Below are 16847 nucleotides of genomic sequence, written 5' to 3'. Positions count from 1 at the left end.
CCTGGGATGAGAGTAGGGAGAAGGATTATACGTAGACCGTGCGACATTGGTACCATCTGATGGAGTGTCCGCAGCGGGGGCATGTATAGGGGACGGGGCAGGACGTGTTCACATTATGGCTCAGGGTATATTCACACCCAGGGTCGTACTGGCCCACCAGAAGATCCTGCTGTTGGCCCTGAAGATCCAGCAGAAGACCCCCCCATTGGGAGCTGACACCACACCAATCATAAGTGTAGAGCCAACCTGAGCCCCTGACCCATGGGCTCCATAGCAGCCGTAGGGGCTGATTCTATGTACGCACCGCAGGGTTTTATGTAAGTTCTGCAGCTTTCTAATGTGCTTTGTACTTAAATTCTCATTATTTCCAAGATCTCTGCTTGCTATCAGTGAATGGAGCATGCATAGTTGCAACCCATTATGTCAAGCTGAAAATGTGCGTTGCTTGTCACAGTCAGACGGTGTGATCAAGTTGTGGTGTATTGCCATGAAATTGTTATGGTAATCACAAATATAAACCGCGATTTGACTGCACCATGTGAATAGACCCTAGCAGAGTTAGGTCAGAACGGATTTTCATTTTCTGGATGTAAACAATTAATATTTCCATTCACTGCAAGCAAGCAGAAATCTTGAAATGGGTGAGGAGTTAGAGCTGATAGTATATTAGAAAGTTGCAGAACTTTTCATTATACAGTGAATAAAACATAAACCCTTCATTATGGACGATCCTTGTTCTCCCCCACAAGAGATTTCAGGGGACACTGCCGCCATACACATTACATTGTCAGCGAGGTAGCATTGATATGGGGGTACCCTATATATGTATATGGCCTCTTATATTATCTTACCTTTTTCCCTTGGCCTCCGTTTCTGTGTAATCCCTTAATACCTGTGCCCCTCCACGTGTAATGACACAAAGATCCACGCCACTGCCGGAGCCAAGGTCACAGATGATGCCCGCCGTTATGGAGTCCGTGACTAGTTGCTTAGCGTCCTCCAGCTGAGAGAAGGTGGGAGTCAAATTAAATCTTACTGTCTACATAGTCAATGAGTCTATTCACAGTATATGAGTCTATATTCGTCATATCGCAGCTTACTGCCACAAAGCAATAAACCACAATTTGACTGCATTGTGTGAATCGACCTATAAGGCCACTTGATCAATATTTCAGGCAAACCCCCTCCTTTGCTCAATAATAATCTACTAAAAATGAATTGAGCTCATTATTTGGCAGGTATGAAAGTGCCGCAGATGACCACCAGCAGCCACTATTGTTGTATAATCTGTGGTGTATGGCCAAATCACTCCGTTATACAGTGACATGATGGATAATGAGGTAATGTTGCCATTCAGGAGCCTGGGAAAGCTGGGCGGCAGTTCCTGGTGGCCATATTAGTTGTCACTAAGAAATGACAGAAAAGAAGGATAACATCTTGATAGAAGAGGGCGGCTTTTTTGGGCTCCGCAGCTGCAGGGATATTACATTTCACATTGATGCCCACATTTATGGCCCCCTGTATTCTGTGAATGGAGAGAGCATAGAGGGGCTCCATGAGGGGCAACACTTTCACTGTACTTCACGTCTTATGAGGAATATATGGCTGCCTACATGAACTTATTACGCTCTCACCTCCATGTCGGGTTTGACTATCAGACCCCAGACTATCACATTACCTCCACCATGCTTGACAGATGGCGTCAGGCACTCTTCCAGCATCTTTTCAGTTGTTCTGCGTCTCACAAATGTTCTTCTGTGTGATCCAAACACCTCAAACTTCGATTCGTCTGTCCATAACACTTTTTTCCAATCTTCCTTTGTACAATGTCTGTGTGCTTTTGCCCATATTAATCTTTTCCTTTAATTAGCCAGTCTCAGATATGGCTTTTTCTTTGCCACTCTGCCCTGAAGGCCAGCATCCCGGAGTCGCCTCTTCACTGTAGACGTTGACACTGGCGTTTTGCGGGTACTTTTTAACCCCTTAAGGACGCAGCCTAGTTTTGGCCTTAAGGCTCAGAGCCCATTTTTCAAATCTGACATATTTTACTTTATGTGGTAATAACGTCAGAATGCTTATGGAACTTGCACGATCAACGATGTATCCAGTGACTCGGCGCTCATTTACACGAGCCGACGCACGCTGTACGGGGATGAGCGATGGTTAATACGATGGTCCGTGCTCGTACAGTTTACGTATTGTCGGCAGCACATCCCCTGTTTGTACGCTGTGGACAACGAGGATTTTTTGGGACGCATAAAAGATGTGATCAGCTGACCAATGAGTGCAGTTTATCATCTGATCGTCGCTGCCCGTGATCGAAAACAAGCGCTCGTATGATTATCGGCATTGGTAAAGGGGTCTTAATGTCAATAAAAGGTTTTTTTTTAATATCACAACGTTTCTAAGCATTTTCTATAGAACTTGATAGAAACCCATCGAGCCTAAAATAGACCCATCCTGGAACCCAGGGGTATAAACAGGCTTTTCTTTATAGCCCGAGGTCTTGATGACGTCATTGAGACCGCGCGGTGATTGTGTATTATAATTATTATAGATTGTGGGAGATGAAACATCAGGATATAGTTTTGTTGGCTTTAGCGATGGTTTGAACATTTGGTGTACTTCTTCTATTAGCCACAAGGGGGCGATACATAACCTGGAAGAACGCAGTGCGGGAGCCTTTTGGTTTTTATTGGCTTTTATATTGTGGGGCTATTATATAATCTATACCAGTGGTTCCCAACCAGGGTGCCGAGAGCTGTTCAGGGGTGCCGCGGCTCATCCACGGCAAAAAAAGAAATAAAAAAAAATGCTTATTTTTTTTTATTTATTGTTTTGCTACAAGATCCGCCCCCGACGTTGTAGCAGACGTGACGCGCGGACGTCCGTTACAAGCACCGCCCACCGCTTCCCACTAGAAGCCTGACGGAGGGAGAGGAGCCGTTAACACTGGGCAGGGTAAGTGGTTTTTTTCTTTACTTTCTTACCAGTTGTGTGAGAAATGGAGCCGGGGGAATGTGGGTAGTTGTAGTTCTCTCCTCTTATACCTCCTCACTGTAATGTCCTCTGATATCCCATAATAACGTCCTGGACATGCTGGGAGTTGTAGTCCTCTCCTCTTATACCTCCTCACTGTAATGTCCTCTGATATCCCATAATAACGTCCTGGACATGCTGGGAGTTGTAGTCCTCTCCTCTTATACCTCCTCCCTGTAATGTCCTCTGATATCCCAAAATAACAGTCTGGATATGCTGGGAGTTGTAGTCCTCTCCTCTTATACCTCCTCCCTGTAATGTCCTCTGATATCCCATAATAACGTCCTGGACATGCTGGGAGTTATAGTCCTCTCCTCTTATACCTCCTCACTGTAATGTCCTCTGATATCCCATAATAACGTCCTGGACATGCTGGGAGTTGTAGTCATCTCCTCTTATACCTCCTCACTGTAATGTCCTCTGATATCCCATAATAACGTCCTGGACAGGCTGGGAGTTGTAGTCCTCTCCTCTTATACCTCCCTGTAATGTCCTCTGATATCCCATAATAACAGCCTGGACATGCTGGGAGTTGTAGTTCTCTCCTCTTATACCTCTTCCCTGTAATGTCCTCTGATATCCCATAATAACAGCCTGGACATGCTGGGAGTTGTAGTTCTCTCCTGTACCACCTCACTGTAATGTCCTCTGATATCCCATAATAACAGCCTGGACATGCTGGGAGTTGTAGTTCTCTCCTCCTATACCTCCTCCCTGTAATGTCCTCTGATATCCCATAATAACGTCCTGGACATCCTAGGAGTTGTAGTCCCCTCCTCCTTTATATCTCCTCCCTGTAATGTCCTCTGATATCACGCAACAGTCTGGGCATGCTGGGAGTTGTAGTCCTCTCCTCTTATACCTCCTCCTCCTGTAAACTTTCTCTGATATCCCATAATAACATCCTGGGCATGCTGGGAGTTGTTGTTCTTATACCTCCTTATTTATTTCTTCCCCAGGGGTAAGCACACTTTCTGTCTGTGATGGTCACTTTACTGGAGGGGCAGATGGTCATTTTATCGGGTGGCGGGGGGACTGAGGCTGATGGTGGCTTTACTGAGGGGTCATTATACTGTGAGTGGGGGGCTGACGGTCGTTACTGTGACTGGGGGGCTGACGGTCATTACTGTGAGTGGGGAGCTGACGGTCATTACTGTGAGTGGGGGGCTGACGGTCATTACTGTGAGTGGGGGGCTGACGGTCATTACTGTGAGTGGGGGGGCTGACGGTCATTACTGGGAGTGGGGGGCTGACGGTCATTACTGGGAGTGGGGGGCTGACGGTCATTACTGTGAGTGGGGGGCTGACGGTCATTACTGGGAGTGGGGGGGCTGACGGTCATTACTGTGAGTGGGGGGGCTGACGGTCATTACTGTGAGTGGGGGGCTGACGGTCATTACTGGGAGTGGGGGGCTGACGGTCATTACTGGGAGTGGGGGGCTGCTGGTCATTACTGGGAGTGGGGGGCTGACGGTCATTACTGGGAGTGGGGGGGCTGACGGTCATTATTGTGAGTGGGGGGGCTGACGGTCATTACTGGGAGTGGGGGGCTGATGGTCTTCAAGTGGTTTCCACCTCTGGTGCTTTTTTGTCTGCGGTTTTTGCATTCGCTTCAACGGCTTAAAAAAAATGTGGGCTGCCGTATTTTGACAGCGACACGTAAAATTAAGGCTCGTGCGAACAGAACATCGTAATTCCCATTGAAAGCAATGGGCAGATGTTTGTAGGCGTATTAGGGGCGTTTTTTCAGCCGTAATTCGAGGCGTAAAACGCCAGAATTAGGTCTGAAACCACTGCGTGTGAACATACCCTTATAGTAAATACCTGTATTCCCCATGAAATAACTATTCTGGAGCGTATTTTCTCAGATCTCTGGCTTGTGCCGTTCCTCTGTTGTTCCTCCTAGAAATTTATGTATTAACCCCTTCCCTCTTTAGCCACTTTTGACCTTCCTGACAGAGCCTCATTTTTCAAATCTGACATGTTTCACTTTATGTGGTAATAACGTCGAAATGCTTTCACCTATCCGGGCGATTCTGAGATTGTTTTCTCGTGACACATAGGACTTTATGTTACTGGCAAAATTTGCTCGATATGTTCAGTATTTAATTGTGAAAAACACCAAAAATTAGCGACAAATTGCAAAAATTAGCATTTTTCTCAATGTAAATGTATCTGCTTGTAAGACAGGCAGTTATACCACACAAAATTGTTCCTAATTAACATTTCCCATATGTCTACTTTAGATTGGTATCGTTTTTTGAACATCCTTTTATTTTTCTATGACATCACAAGGCTTAGAACTTTAGCAGCAATTTCTCACATTTTCAAGAAAATTTCAAAAGGCTATTTTTACAGGGGCCAGTTCAGTTGTGAAGTGGTTTTGAGGGGCTTATATATTAGAAACCCCCAAAAAGTCACCCCATTTTAAAAACTTCACCCCTCAAAGTATTCAAAACAGCATTTAGAAAATGTCTTAACCCTTTACACATTTCACAGGAATTAAAGCAAAGTAGAGGTGAAATTTACAAATTTCATATTTTTTTGCAGAAATAAATTTTTAATACAATTTTTTTTATAACACAGAAGGTTTTACCAGAGAAATGCAACTCAATATTTGTTGCCCAGTTTCTGCAGTTTTAGGAAATATCCCACATGTGGCCGTAGCGTGCTACTGGACTGAAGCACCGGCCTCAGAAGCAAAGGAGCACCCAGTGGATTTTGGGGCCTTATTTTTGTTAGAATATATTTTAGGCACCATGTCAGGTTTGAAGGGCTCTTGCGGTTCCAAAACAGTGAAAATCCCCCAAAAGTGACCCCATCTGGGAAACTAGACACCTCAAGGAAATTATCTAGGGGTGTAGTGAGCATTTTGACCGCACAGGTTTTTTACAGAAATTATTGGAAGTAGGCCGTGAAAATTAAAATCAACATTTCTTCTAAGAAAATGTAGGTTTAGCGATTTTTTTTTCTCATTTCCACAAGGACTAAAGGAGAAAAAGCACCGTAAAATTTGTAAAGCAATTTCTCCCGAGTAAAACAATACCCCACATGTGGTAATAAACGGCTGTTTGGACACACGGCAGGGCTTAGAAGGGAAAGAGCGCCATTTGGCTTTTAGAGTCCACATTTAGCAGGAATGGTTTGCGGAGGCCATGTCACATTTACGAAGCCCCTGAGGGGACAAAACAGTGGAAACCCCCCACAAGTGACCCCATTTTGCAGACTACACCCATTGAGGAAATTATCTAGGGGTATAGTGAGCGATTTGACCCCACAGTTTTTTTGCAGAAAATATTGGAAGTAGGCCCTGAAAATAATAATCTACATTTTTTTTAAAAAAATCTAGGTTTAGCTAATTTTTTCTCATTTCCAGAAGGACTGAAGGAGAAAAAGCACCACAAAATTTGTAAAGCAATTTCTCCCGAGTAAAACAATACCCCACATGTGGTAATAAACGGCTGTTTGGACACACGGCAGGGCTTAGAAGGGAAAGAGCACTATTTGGCTTTTTGAGATCACATTTAGCAGGAATGATTTGCGGAGGCCAGGTCACATTTGCAAAGCCCCTGAGGGGACAAAACAATGAAAACGCCCAAAAAGGGACTCCATTTAGGAAACTACACCTCTTGAGGAATTCATCTAGGGGTGTAGTAAGCATTTTGATCCCACAGATGTTTCATAGAATTTATTAGAATTAGGCAGTGAAAATAAAAACAGTCCTTTTTCTTCAATAAGACGTAGGTTTAGCGCAAATTTTTTCATTTTCTCAACAAATAAAGGAAAAAAAGAACCCAAAATTTGTAAAGCAATTTCTCCCGAGTACGGCAATACCCCATATGTGGTCAAACTGCTGTTTGGGCAAACGGCAGGGCTCAGAAGGAAAGGACCGCCATTTGGAGTGCAGATGTTGCTGGATTGGTTTCTGGGCGCCTGTGGGCCCAAAACAGTGGAAACCCCCTAGAAGTGACCCCATTTTGGAAACGACACCCCTCAATGCATTTACCAAGGGGTGTAGTAAGCATTTTAACCCTGCAGGTGTTTTGTAGAAATTAGTGTTCACTCGATGTTGCAGAGTGAAAATGGGATTTTCTTCCATAGATATGCCAATATGTGGTGCCCGGCTTGTGCCACCATAACAAGACAGCTCTCTAATTATTATGAGGTGTTTCGCGGTTTTAGAAACAACCTACATGTGGCCCTAATCTTTTGCCTGGACATATGACAGGGCTCAGGAGTGAAGAGTACCATGCGGAGTGGAGGCCTAATTTGGCGATTTACAAAGTATTGGTTCACAACTGCAGAGGCTCAGATGTGAAATAATAAAAAGAAACCCCTGATAAGTGACCCCGACTATGGAAACTGCACCCCTCAAGGCATTTATTAAGGGGTGTAGTGAGCATTTTCACCCCACAGGTCTTTTCCATAAATGAATGCGCTGCGGATGGTGCAAATTAAAAATTTATATTTTTCCCTAGATATGCCATTCAGTGGCAAATATGTCATGCCCAGCTTATGATGCTGGAGACACACACCCCAAAAATTGTTAAAAGGGTTCTCCCGGGTATGACGATGCCATATATGTTGAAGGAAACTGCTGTTTGGGCACGCAGTAGGGTTCAGAGCCGAGGGAGCACCATTTGGCTTTTGGAGAGCGGATTTTGCTTGGTACTATATTTGTTTGAGTATTGCTGGTGTTTTATAATGTGGGGGTACATGTAAGCGGGGCGGAGTATATAAGGGGCATAGTCAGGTGGTATGAAAAAAATAAAATAATCCATAGATGTGTGTTACGCTGTGAAGCAATCCTTTCCGCACAAGCCGGTGTCGCACTGATAAATGGTGTCATTTCTTATCCCCCTTTTGGTCCACACTCTGCACCTTTGTAGTTTGAGGAATTTTGCTGGGAAGTGTTGTCCTGGTATAATACGGGCACCGTCGCTTCCAGCGGATATGTTTGGGCCCTCCCTTTCCTGGTTCCCTAATTTTAGGTCCTTGATAAATCGCCTCTTCAAACTGAAGAAATGTTCCCCTCGGGCACAACTGCATATTTTTTTATTTCCTGACTTATTGGAGCCATAACTAATTTTATTTTTCATAGACGTAGCGGTATGAGGGCTGGTTTGTTGCGGGACGAGCTGTAGTTATTATTGGTACCATTTTGGGGTACATGTGACTTTTTGATCACCTTTTATCCTATTTTTTGGGATGCCAGGTAAACAAAAAAATGCAATTCTGGCACAGCTTTTTTCGATTTTTTTTTATACAGCGTTCACCATGCGTTATAAATTACATGTTAACTTTATTCTGTGGGTCAGTACGATTCCGGCGATACCTAATTTATAGCACTTTTTTATGTTTTACAACTTTTTTCACAATAAAATTACTTTTGTAAAAAGAATGTATTTTTTTTCTGTCGCCAAGTTGTGAGAACCATAACGTTTTAATTTTTTTGTCGACGGAGGTGTATGAGGGCTTGTTTTTTGCGGGACGAGCTATAGTTTTTATAGGTACCATTTTTGGATACGTGCGACTTTTTGATCACTTTTTATTCTAATATTTGTAGGGCAAAGTGACTAAAAAACAGAAACTCTGGTAACGTTTTTTAAGTTTTTTTTTACGCTGTTCACCGCGTGCAATAAATAATACAATATTTTGATACCTCAACGTAACGGTCGTGGCGATACCAAATACATATGGTTCATTATTATTTTTCAATAATAAAGGACTTGATAAGAGTAAAAGGGGGATTGTGTTTTATTTGATTACTTGAAACTTTTATTGTTTTCAAACTTTTCTTTTTTGCACTTTTTTTTACACTTTTACACTTTTTTTTACACTTTTCTTCAAGTCCCACTAGGGGACTTCAAGGTCCAACGGTCAGATTTTTTTTTTTCTAATACATTGCACTACCTATGTAGTGCAATGTATTAGATCTGTCAGTCATTCACTGACAGCAAGCCGATTAGGCTTTGCCTCCCGGCGGGGCCTAAATCGGCTTCCGTAATGGCAGAGCAGGAGACCATTGTGTCTCCTGTTGCCATAACAGCAGTCGCCAGTCCCGATTGCCTCTCAGGGCTGGCGATCTGCTAGTAACCGCTACGATGCAGCAATCGCTTTCAATTGCTGCATCGAAGGGGTTAATGGCAGGGATCGGAGCTAGCTCCGGTTCCTGCCGTTACAGGTGGATGTCAGCTGTACAGTACAGCTGACTTCCACCGCTGATGACGCCGGATCAGCTCCTGACCCGGCGCCATCTTGCCGGCAGCTGCGGAAGCCGATCAGGCTCCGCCGCCGGGCGGATCTTGACCGGCTTCGGTGCTAGGCAGACCGGGAAGCCAGTATTAGGCCTCCGGTTGCCATTGCAGCCACCGGAACCCCGGCAATTTCATTGCTGGGGCTCCGATGAGCTGCAAACACCTTAAGTGCAGCGATCGCGTTTGAGCGCTGCACTTAAGGGGTTAATGGCGGAGATCGAAGCTAATTTCGGTCCCCGCCGTTACAGTTGGATGTCAGCTGTAAGATACAGCTGAGATCCGGTGATGATGGCACCGACTCAGCTTCTGAGCCGGTGCCAAACATTTGACGTACATGTACGGCATTTTGCGGGAAGTCAATGCTTTCCATGACGTACATGTACGGCAAATGTCGGGAAGGGGTTAATAGATAACTTTGTGTTGCCATTCTCCTCATCAAAGGTCGTGTCCCTACAGTCTCTGTCAGCACTGATTGGACGTTGTCAGTTTGTGTAGGGACACACCCCCAACTGGTAACACACAGCTGTCAATTCTAAGGGTATGTTCACGCGGCCTATTTACGGACGTAATTCGGGCGTTTTTGCCCCGAATTACGTCTGAAAATAGCGCCTCAATAGCGCTGACAAACATCTGCCCATTGAAAGCAATGGGCAGACGTTTGTCTGTTCACACGAGGCGTATATTTACGCGCCGCTGTCAAATGACGGCGCGTAAATAGACGCCCGCGTAGAAGAAGTGACCTGTCACTTCTTTGGCCGTAATTGGAGCCGCTATTCATTGACTCCAATTAATAGCAGCGCTAATTACGGCCGTAATTGACGCGGCGTTCAAGCGCCTGCACATGCCGGTACGGCTGAAATTACGGGGATGTTTTCAGGCTGAAACATCCCCGTAATTTCAGCCGTAACGGACGCCCTCGTGTGAACATACCCTTACATTTCCAGGAGGAATAACAGAGAAACGGCACAAAGCAGAGAGTCCTAAGAAAAGTTGCGCACTCGACTGAATGTTTCTTCTCCTATCGTGTGTGTCTATCGTGTGTGTTGATTTTATACATTTTCGCTTCTGCGTGTCTAGAGATCATATGGATTATTAGATGTTTTATTTCTGTATATTTGTACTGCATTGTTGCAGCTCATCGTCCTCCAGCTGCGGCCTTTCATTTCCATGACGACTGCTCCACTTTTCCTTTGCTCCAGTTTTAAATTTCCCACCTTTGTCTGGATTACGGATTCTCTGTAAGGTTATGTGCACACGACCTATTTTCAGGCGTTTTACGCCTCGAATCACGCCTGAAAAGACGGCTCCATTACGTCTGCAAACCTCTGCCCATTGCTTGCGGGATCTGCTGCGGGTAGCTCTACTGTTGCCGCATTATTAAATAGATCATTGATGTCGCTGTTCTGGTAATTGATGCCACGAGGATCTATTGTATTCATTGATGCAGCGCGCGTTAATTACTGACATCCGGCAATCTCATATCTTCACCGTCAATGTCATCACTTTCTTGTCACTTGCATTGGTGGCATCAGTCAGTATATACGTATATAAGTCTAGCGCTCTGTGGCGACTTGGATGCAGTAAAATCGACCTTCCCGACACCTGAATGTTTTGGTATTGGGGGGGGGGGGGGAGTTGTGGGGAATGATAAAACCGCTCCGTTTATCCTACGTCACCTGTGATTCTGCTGAATTGTCACCGTCTCTTATCCGCTTAACTGATTGTATGTCTCTCAGCAGCGTTTTACATCATCATGAAACCACCCCAGAAAAGCTCGTCCCGCAGGAAGTCGGCGCAGCCGCAGAAGAAACCTGCAGCTCCTCCTCAATCTCCGCCAAGTAAGAGAAAGTTGCACCTTGATCATCTTATCACTCTCATTATATATTTTATTTTAAAAATGAATTTCAGATAACCTCGGGTCGTGTAATACTAGATTGTAATCCGTTTCTCAGCTTTATATCTTAGAGGGTTTGTTTCTATGCAGGTAAAAATCTGTTACATACACAAATTTCTGTAGCACAAGGCCGCCACTAGGGGGAGCAAACTGAGGACTGATTTATATAGGCACAACAGGAGCTGTATGCATGTGCACAATCGTCTCCCCCTAGTGGTGGTTGCAGGAAGCACATTACCATATGGCCCTGGGAAGGGAATCTGAGAACACAGCTCACACCCATGAAGATATATTATGAAATGAGGGATCTAAGAATTTCCAACCTGCAGTCCGACCGCTCTATTCATTCCCTATGGGATCGACGGAAATAGTCAAGTTTGACTGCTCCTTGCCCAATTATGCACTCTGCCGTGAGCGGCTCCGCGCAGGCAGCCGCGATGTTGTGACGTCAATTTCTGAGCTTTTTTTCTACTCCGTTTATGCAGCGTGTGGATGAGACGTGTTTTATCTCATCCACTTTGCTGCTACTGTATTATGCTGCCGATTTTTCCGCATTATAATACAGGTATACGCCGTATTTACGCAATGTGTGAACTGACTCTAACCCGCCAGTCCCTGCAAAAATGTTCTTGCATCAAACCGGTCCTCGGTGCAAAATAGGTTGGGGACCACTGCCATAGAGAATGACTTGAGTGACCACCACTCTGTGACCCGCACTCTTGTTAACAACCCGCAGCGATCCGGCATTTATCACCTATCTTGTGGATAGGTGAAAAATTATTTTCGTGGTACAACCCCTTTAATCCGGTATCAATGGGACTTGATGGACCCCAAATTATCAGTCATAGAAAAGTATCTAAAATTTGAACGTCCACATTTATATCCTTTTTAGGTCCAACATTCTGTGCTGATTAATTTCTTAATGTCGTTTTACAGCAGTTGGAGCACAGTTTTCTGAAACAGAGCTCTAAATCTCCTGCGTAGACAGTTACATGGTATAATTTTGTCTCCCTGCAGCCACCACTAGAGGGAGCTCACTGCATACTGTTTTGTTACCAAGTTCAATGTACCATATACAATGAGCTCCCTCTAGTGGTGGCTGCAGGTAGCATGTTATGTTTTAAATCTGTTTACCTGATGTTCCTTGGGGGACATTAAGGTAATAGGCCATGTTCACACAGGGCAGATACGCGGCGTAAAAGTACACAGCGTATTGGCCCTGGGCACCGGAGGTAATTCTGGCTGAAAAAGTGCAGTTTTTCGGCTGGAATGTCCATAGAAGGTAGAAAAAAAACAAAAAAACCCATACTTACCCGTAGCCATGGTGACGTGTCCCTCTGATGTTCTGCAGCAGTCATATGGGATGAGACATCATCCCTGGAGGCCGGGTTGAACACAGGAGCAGAGAGATCTGGGTAAGTTTGGCGGGTTTTTTTCCGCTGCGTCTGGATGAGATTTGTTTGAATCTCCTCCACTCTTCTGCTTCTGTATTACGCTGTGGAGTTTCCGCAATGAAATCCGTTGCAGAAAATCCGCCGTGTTTACCCTACGTGTGACCCCGGCCAGACAGTGAATTTCCATGTAGCGGGTGATTCATTTTCAGCTGTGATTATGGATTTCTTTCTTACAGGTAGTGGGGAAACAAGTCACAGACCGAGCACGCAACGAAGAAGACGCTACCGCCCAGGAGCGCGTGCGCTGATGGAAATAAGAAAGTACCAAAAATCAACCAATCTGCTCATTCAGAAAGTCCCGTTTTTCCGCCTGGTGAGTGGATGTGTCCTCTGCGGCTGCTCCTCTTTATTGTCGGTGATATTCCCCTTTTATTCTTGCAGGTGAGAGAGATCTGCCTGAAGTATTCCCGCGGCGTGTTTTACTACTGGCAAAGCACCGCACTTATGGCGCTACAAGAGGTCAGTATCTCATACAATGCACTGTCCATGTAACGCATGGGTCAACCAGAGGGGGAGCTGCTCTTTGCAGTGGTTCACTACTCAGCACCCGCCCCCTCTAACACATCCATATGCCCTAGCGGGACATTTGCATAGGGGTTGTGATGCATTGTGGGAGTTCCAGAGGCCAGACCCCCCCCCCCCACCATCACTCTAGCTATCAGCTCATAAAAGTGAAATCTGCTCAGTCCTTCGAGCTGTGTAGTAAATTATACAGGGAGTGCTGTCACTTTAAGGGGGGATTCACACGAGCGTGTATTCGGTCCGTGCGGGCCGCGTGGTTTTCACGCGGCACGCATGGACCAATACAAGTCTATGGGGCAGTACAGACAGTCCGTGCTTTTTGCGCAGCGTTTGTCTGCTGCGCAAAAAGCGCGACAGGTTCAATAACTCTGCGTATTTCGCGCATCACGCAATGGTCAATGGGTGCGTGAAAATCACGCGCACCACACGGAAGCACTTCCGTGGGACGAGCGTGATTCGCGCAACAGCAGTGAAAAGGATGAATGAAAACCGAACATCCAAACGGAGTGTCTTTGCGATGAGCGAAGCCAGACAAGCGTACCGAACTTCACCGGGTTCGGCCAAACTCGTTTTGGCCGATCCCGGCAAAAAAATTATCGGTACGCGACGTCAGGAGATAGTCACTGTCCATGGTGCTGAAAGAGTTAAACTGTTTCAGCACCATGGACCGTGACTTCCGATCCCAACATACATGAACCTGTAGAAAAAAAAACGAAGTTCTGACTTACCGCTAACTCCCGGCTTCTTCCTCCAGTCTGACCTCCCGGGATGACAATTAAGTCCAAGTGACAGCTGCAGCCAATCACAGGCCAAGCACAGGCTGCAGCGGTCACATGGACTGGCGCGTCATCCAGGGAGGTGGGGCCCGATGTCAAGAGAGGCGCGTCACCAAGGACGCGTCACCATGGCAACGGCCGGGAAGTTCTCGGTAAGTACGAACTTTTTCTTTTTTTTCTACAGGTTTTGCGATATTGTGTTCGGCATTCACTGTCGAGGGTGCTGAAAGAGTTACTGCCGATCAGTTAGCTCTTTCAGCACCTTGGACAGTGACGGCCGTCGACTAGCCTCATCTCTATGATGGCGGCTGCGCGAAAATCACGCAGCCGCGCATCAGACACGGATGACACACGCAGCTGTCAAATGGAAAAACGCCGCGTTGTTTGCGCGCGCAAAAACGCAACGCTCGTGTGAATCTGCCCTAAGAGGGACTAATGCTCTTCTGTATCCACAGTCAGCTGAGGCCTTCCTCGTGCGGCTCTTTGAAGATTCTTACCTCTGCAGTCACCAGGCCAACAGGGTCACTCTCTTTGTGAAGGACATGCAGCTCGCACGGAGAATCCGAGGCATCCCGTATGGACTGTGATAACGCTGCCGTTTTATCTCTCAAGATTTGATGAAGAATGATCACGTGTAAATAGTTTTATATTAATGGAGAAAATCTATTGGGAAATACAAGTTTTACCATTGCATAAAAGATCCAGTTTGGAAGAGTAAACCGGCTTTAGCGCCCCCTCCTGACACTGGTTACAGTGGAGGTTTTTTCTTTGATTTATCTGTTCATGGGAAAGTTGTTACAACCAATATGGCTGCCACTGCAGTTTGCAGGGTGGTAGTGCAGTAGTTTTTCTGTCCAGCTATGTAATGGGTTGTAGGGGTCCAGGATGTAGCACAGAAAATGACCACAAGGCGGCACTGCTGGACAAAACCGCTAACAAAGATGCTGGACACAACCGCTAATGAACCCTCTGATCTGGCCGACCTTCTAATTGTTCTGCTGAGTTTGTGATCCGCTTCCTGTTTTTATTCTGTGAAGATTTGTTAATTTTTTCAAATAAAAAAAAAATGTATATTATAACTTTGATCTTCATCATTTTAGACTAATCTTCATAAGGACTTGGATATGATCAATGACTCCAGCTTCGCTGTACTTCAATACTCTTGCTCTGTCCCACCCCCATTCTTTACACTGCAGCTATGCTTGTTCAGAGTGTTTGCTGCATGTGTGGGTTGGGTCCAGAATTATTTGGGCAGTGACACAATCTTCATGATTTGGGTTTTGCTGCCACCACACCACATTGGATTTGAAATGAAACAACTGAGATGCAATTGAAGTTTAGACTTTCAGGTTTATTTCAAATGGTTAAACAAAAATCTCCTGTGAAAAGTTTAGGAATTGCCACCATTTTTCTACACAACCTCCTCATTTCAGGTGATCAAAAGTGATTGGACAAATTAACATTACCATAAATGTTTTTTTTAATACTTTGTAGAGAATCCTTTGCAGGCAATGACGGCCTGAAGTCTGGAACCCATGGACATCACCACACGCTGGGTTTCCTCCTTTGTGATGTTTGCCCGGCCTTTACTGCCGCGTCTTCAGTTGTTGCTTGTTTGTGGGTCTTTCTGCTTTAAGTTTTGTCTTAATGGACTGGTGTCACAAAATTTTTTTTTTTTATATAATATTGCTTTTAGTATGTCATTAACCCCTTGCGTACCTTCGCCGTAATAGTACGTCGCTGGCCGCTTATTCCAGCGTACCTTCGACGTACTATTACGCAGGAATAAACTGTCACTATGTGAAATCACATAGTGACAGAACAGCGGCGGCAGCTGTCATTGACAGCTAACCGTCTCTGCTACCGGCCTGGGGACCAATTAGCAGTCCCCAATGCCGGCGATTGCTGTGATTGGTCAGTCTTCAGAGACTGACCAATCACAGCCGTCTGTGACGTCGTCTGCAGGAGAAAGCTCCTGTCACTTTCTCTGATCTCCTCACTTCTGTGAGATACGTGAGGAGATCAGAGAAAGCGGTGTAAAAAAAACAAACACTATTTTTATTAACCCCTTCCCGAAAATGGGCGTATAGTAACGCACTGAGGATGAAGCGGGCACAGGAGCTGTGCTCGCTCCATCTTCATCGGATGTCGGCTGTAATACAGCCGACATCCCACTGCAACTACAGCGATCACTGTCCTCTCCGATCGCTGTAGTTTAACCCCTTAAATGCCGCTGTCAATAGCGACAGTGGCATTTAAGTGATTGATACAGAGGGAGGGGGCTCCTATTGGCCCCCCCCCCCCCCCCCCCGCGTGAAAAATCACGGGGTTCTGATGGTTGCAATGGCAACCAGGAAGCCTAGCAATGGCTTCCTGGTTGCCAGGTACGGGAGCCTATTAGATCCAGGACGTAATAGGCTCAACTGTCAGTTGTAAAGTGACAGTTACAATACACTGCACTACATCAGTACATACAGAAGTAGTGCAGTGTATTGTGCAGGGGATCAGAAGATCAGATCTTCCAGTCCCCTAGTATGTGTAAAATAAAAAGTGAAAAAAAAGTAAAAAAAAAGTTTTAGATAAATAAATAAATACAAGTTTTACGTAATAAAAACAATAATCGTCTTGTTTCCCTGATCAAGCCCTTTATAATTAGAAAAAAAAAGACAAAAACTAGACATAATAGGTATCGCTGCGTTCGTATTGGCCTGACCTAAAAAAAATATCATATTATTTATCCCGCACGGTGAACACCGTAAAAAAAATACCATAAAAAACAATGGCAGAATTTCCTTTTTTGGTCACGTTGTTTCCAAAAAAATGGAATAAAAAGTGATCAAAAAGTCGCGCGTAGCCAAACATGGTACCAATAAAAACTACAGTGTGTCAGGCAAAGAACAAGCCC

At 45.2% G+C, this 16847-nt stretch overlaps 1 protein-coding gene across 2 annotated transcripts; it reads left to right on the top strand.

The window, feature by feature from the left end:
* Positions 1 to 2667: 2667 nt before the first annotated feature.
* LOC142751012 (histone H3-like centromeric protein A) lies at positions 2668 to 15021 on the top strand. 2 transcript variants are annotated; one of them, XM_075859985.1, is made up of 5 exons: positions 2668 to 2961; positions 11036 to 11134; positions 12821 to 12957; positions 13026 to 13103; positions 14398 to 15021. In XM_075859985.1, exons 2-5 carry the CDS (start codon positions 11050 to 11052, stop codon positions 14527 to 14529), a joined length of 432 nt encoding a protein of 143 aa, XP_075716100.1. In that variant the 5' UTR covers positions 2668 to 2961; positions 11036 to 11049; the 3' UTR covers positions 14530 to 15021. The 2 variants fall into 2 exon arrangements, with proteins under 2 accessions (XP_075716100.1, XP_075716101.1); XM_075859986.1 differs by having other exon boundaries at positions 11033 to 11134.
* Positions 15022 to 16847: the final 1826 nt, after the last annotated feature.

The sequence above is a fragment of the Rhinoderma darwinii genome, chromosome 3 (genome assembly GCF_050947455.1).
Source record: "Rhinoderma darwinii isolate aRhiDar2 chromosome 3, aRhiDar2.hap1, whole genome shotgun sequence".
Taxonomy (NCBI): Eukaryota; Metazoa; Chordata; class Amphibia; order Anura; family Rhinodermatidae; genus Rhinoderma; species Rhinoderma darwinii.
This window is presented reverse-complemented; position numbering and strand designations above follow the sequence as displayed.

What these genes read in the sequence shown, in the direction of transcription:
- LOC142751012 (XM_075859985.1), top strand. Translation starts at nt 11,050, where the DNA reads ATGAAACCACCCCAGAAAAGCTCGTCCCGCAGGAAGTCGGCGCAGCCG. An exon ending in TCCTCCTCAATCTCCGCCAA is followed by an intron (nt 11,135 to 12,820) that starts GTAAGAGAAAGT and finishes TCTTTCTTACAG; the next exon opens with GTAGTGGGGAAACAAGTCAC. An exon ending in CACTTATGGCGCTACAAGAG is followed by an intron (nt 13,104 to 14,397) that starts GTCAGTATCTCA and finishes CTGTATCCACAG; the next exon opens with TCAGCTGAGGCCTTCCTCGT.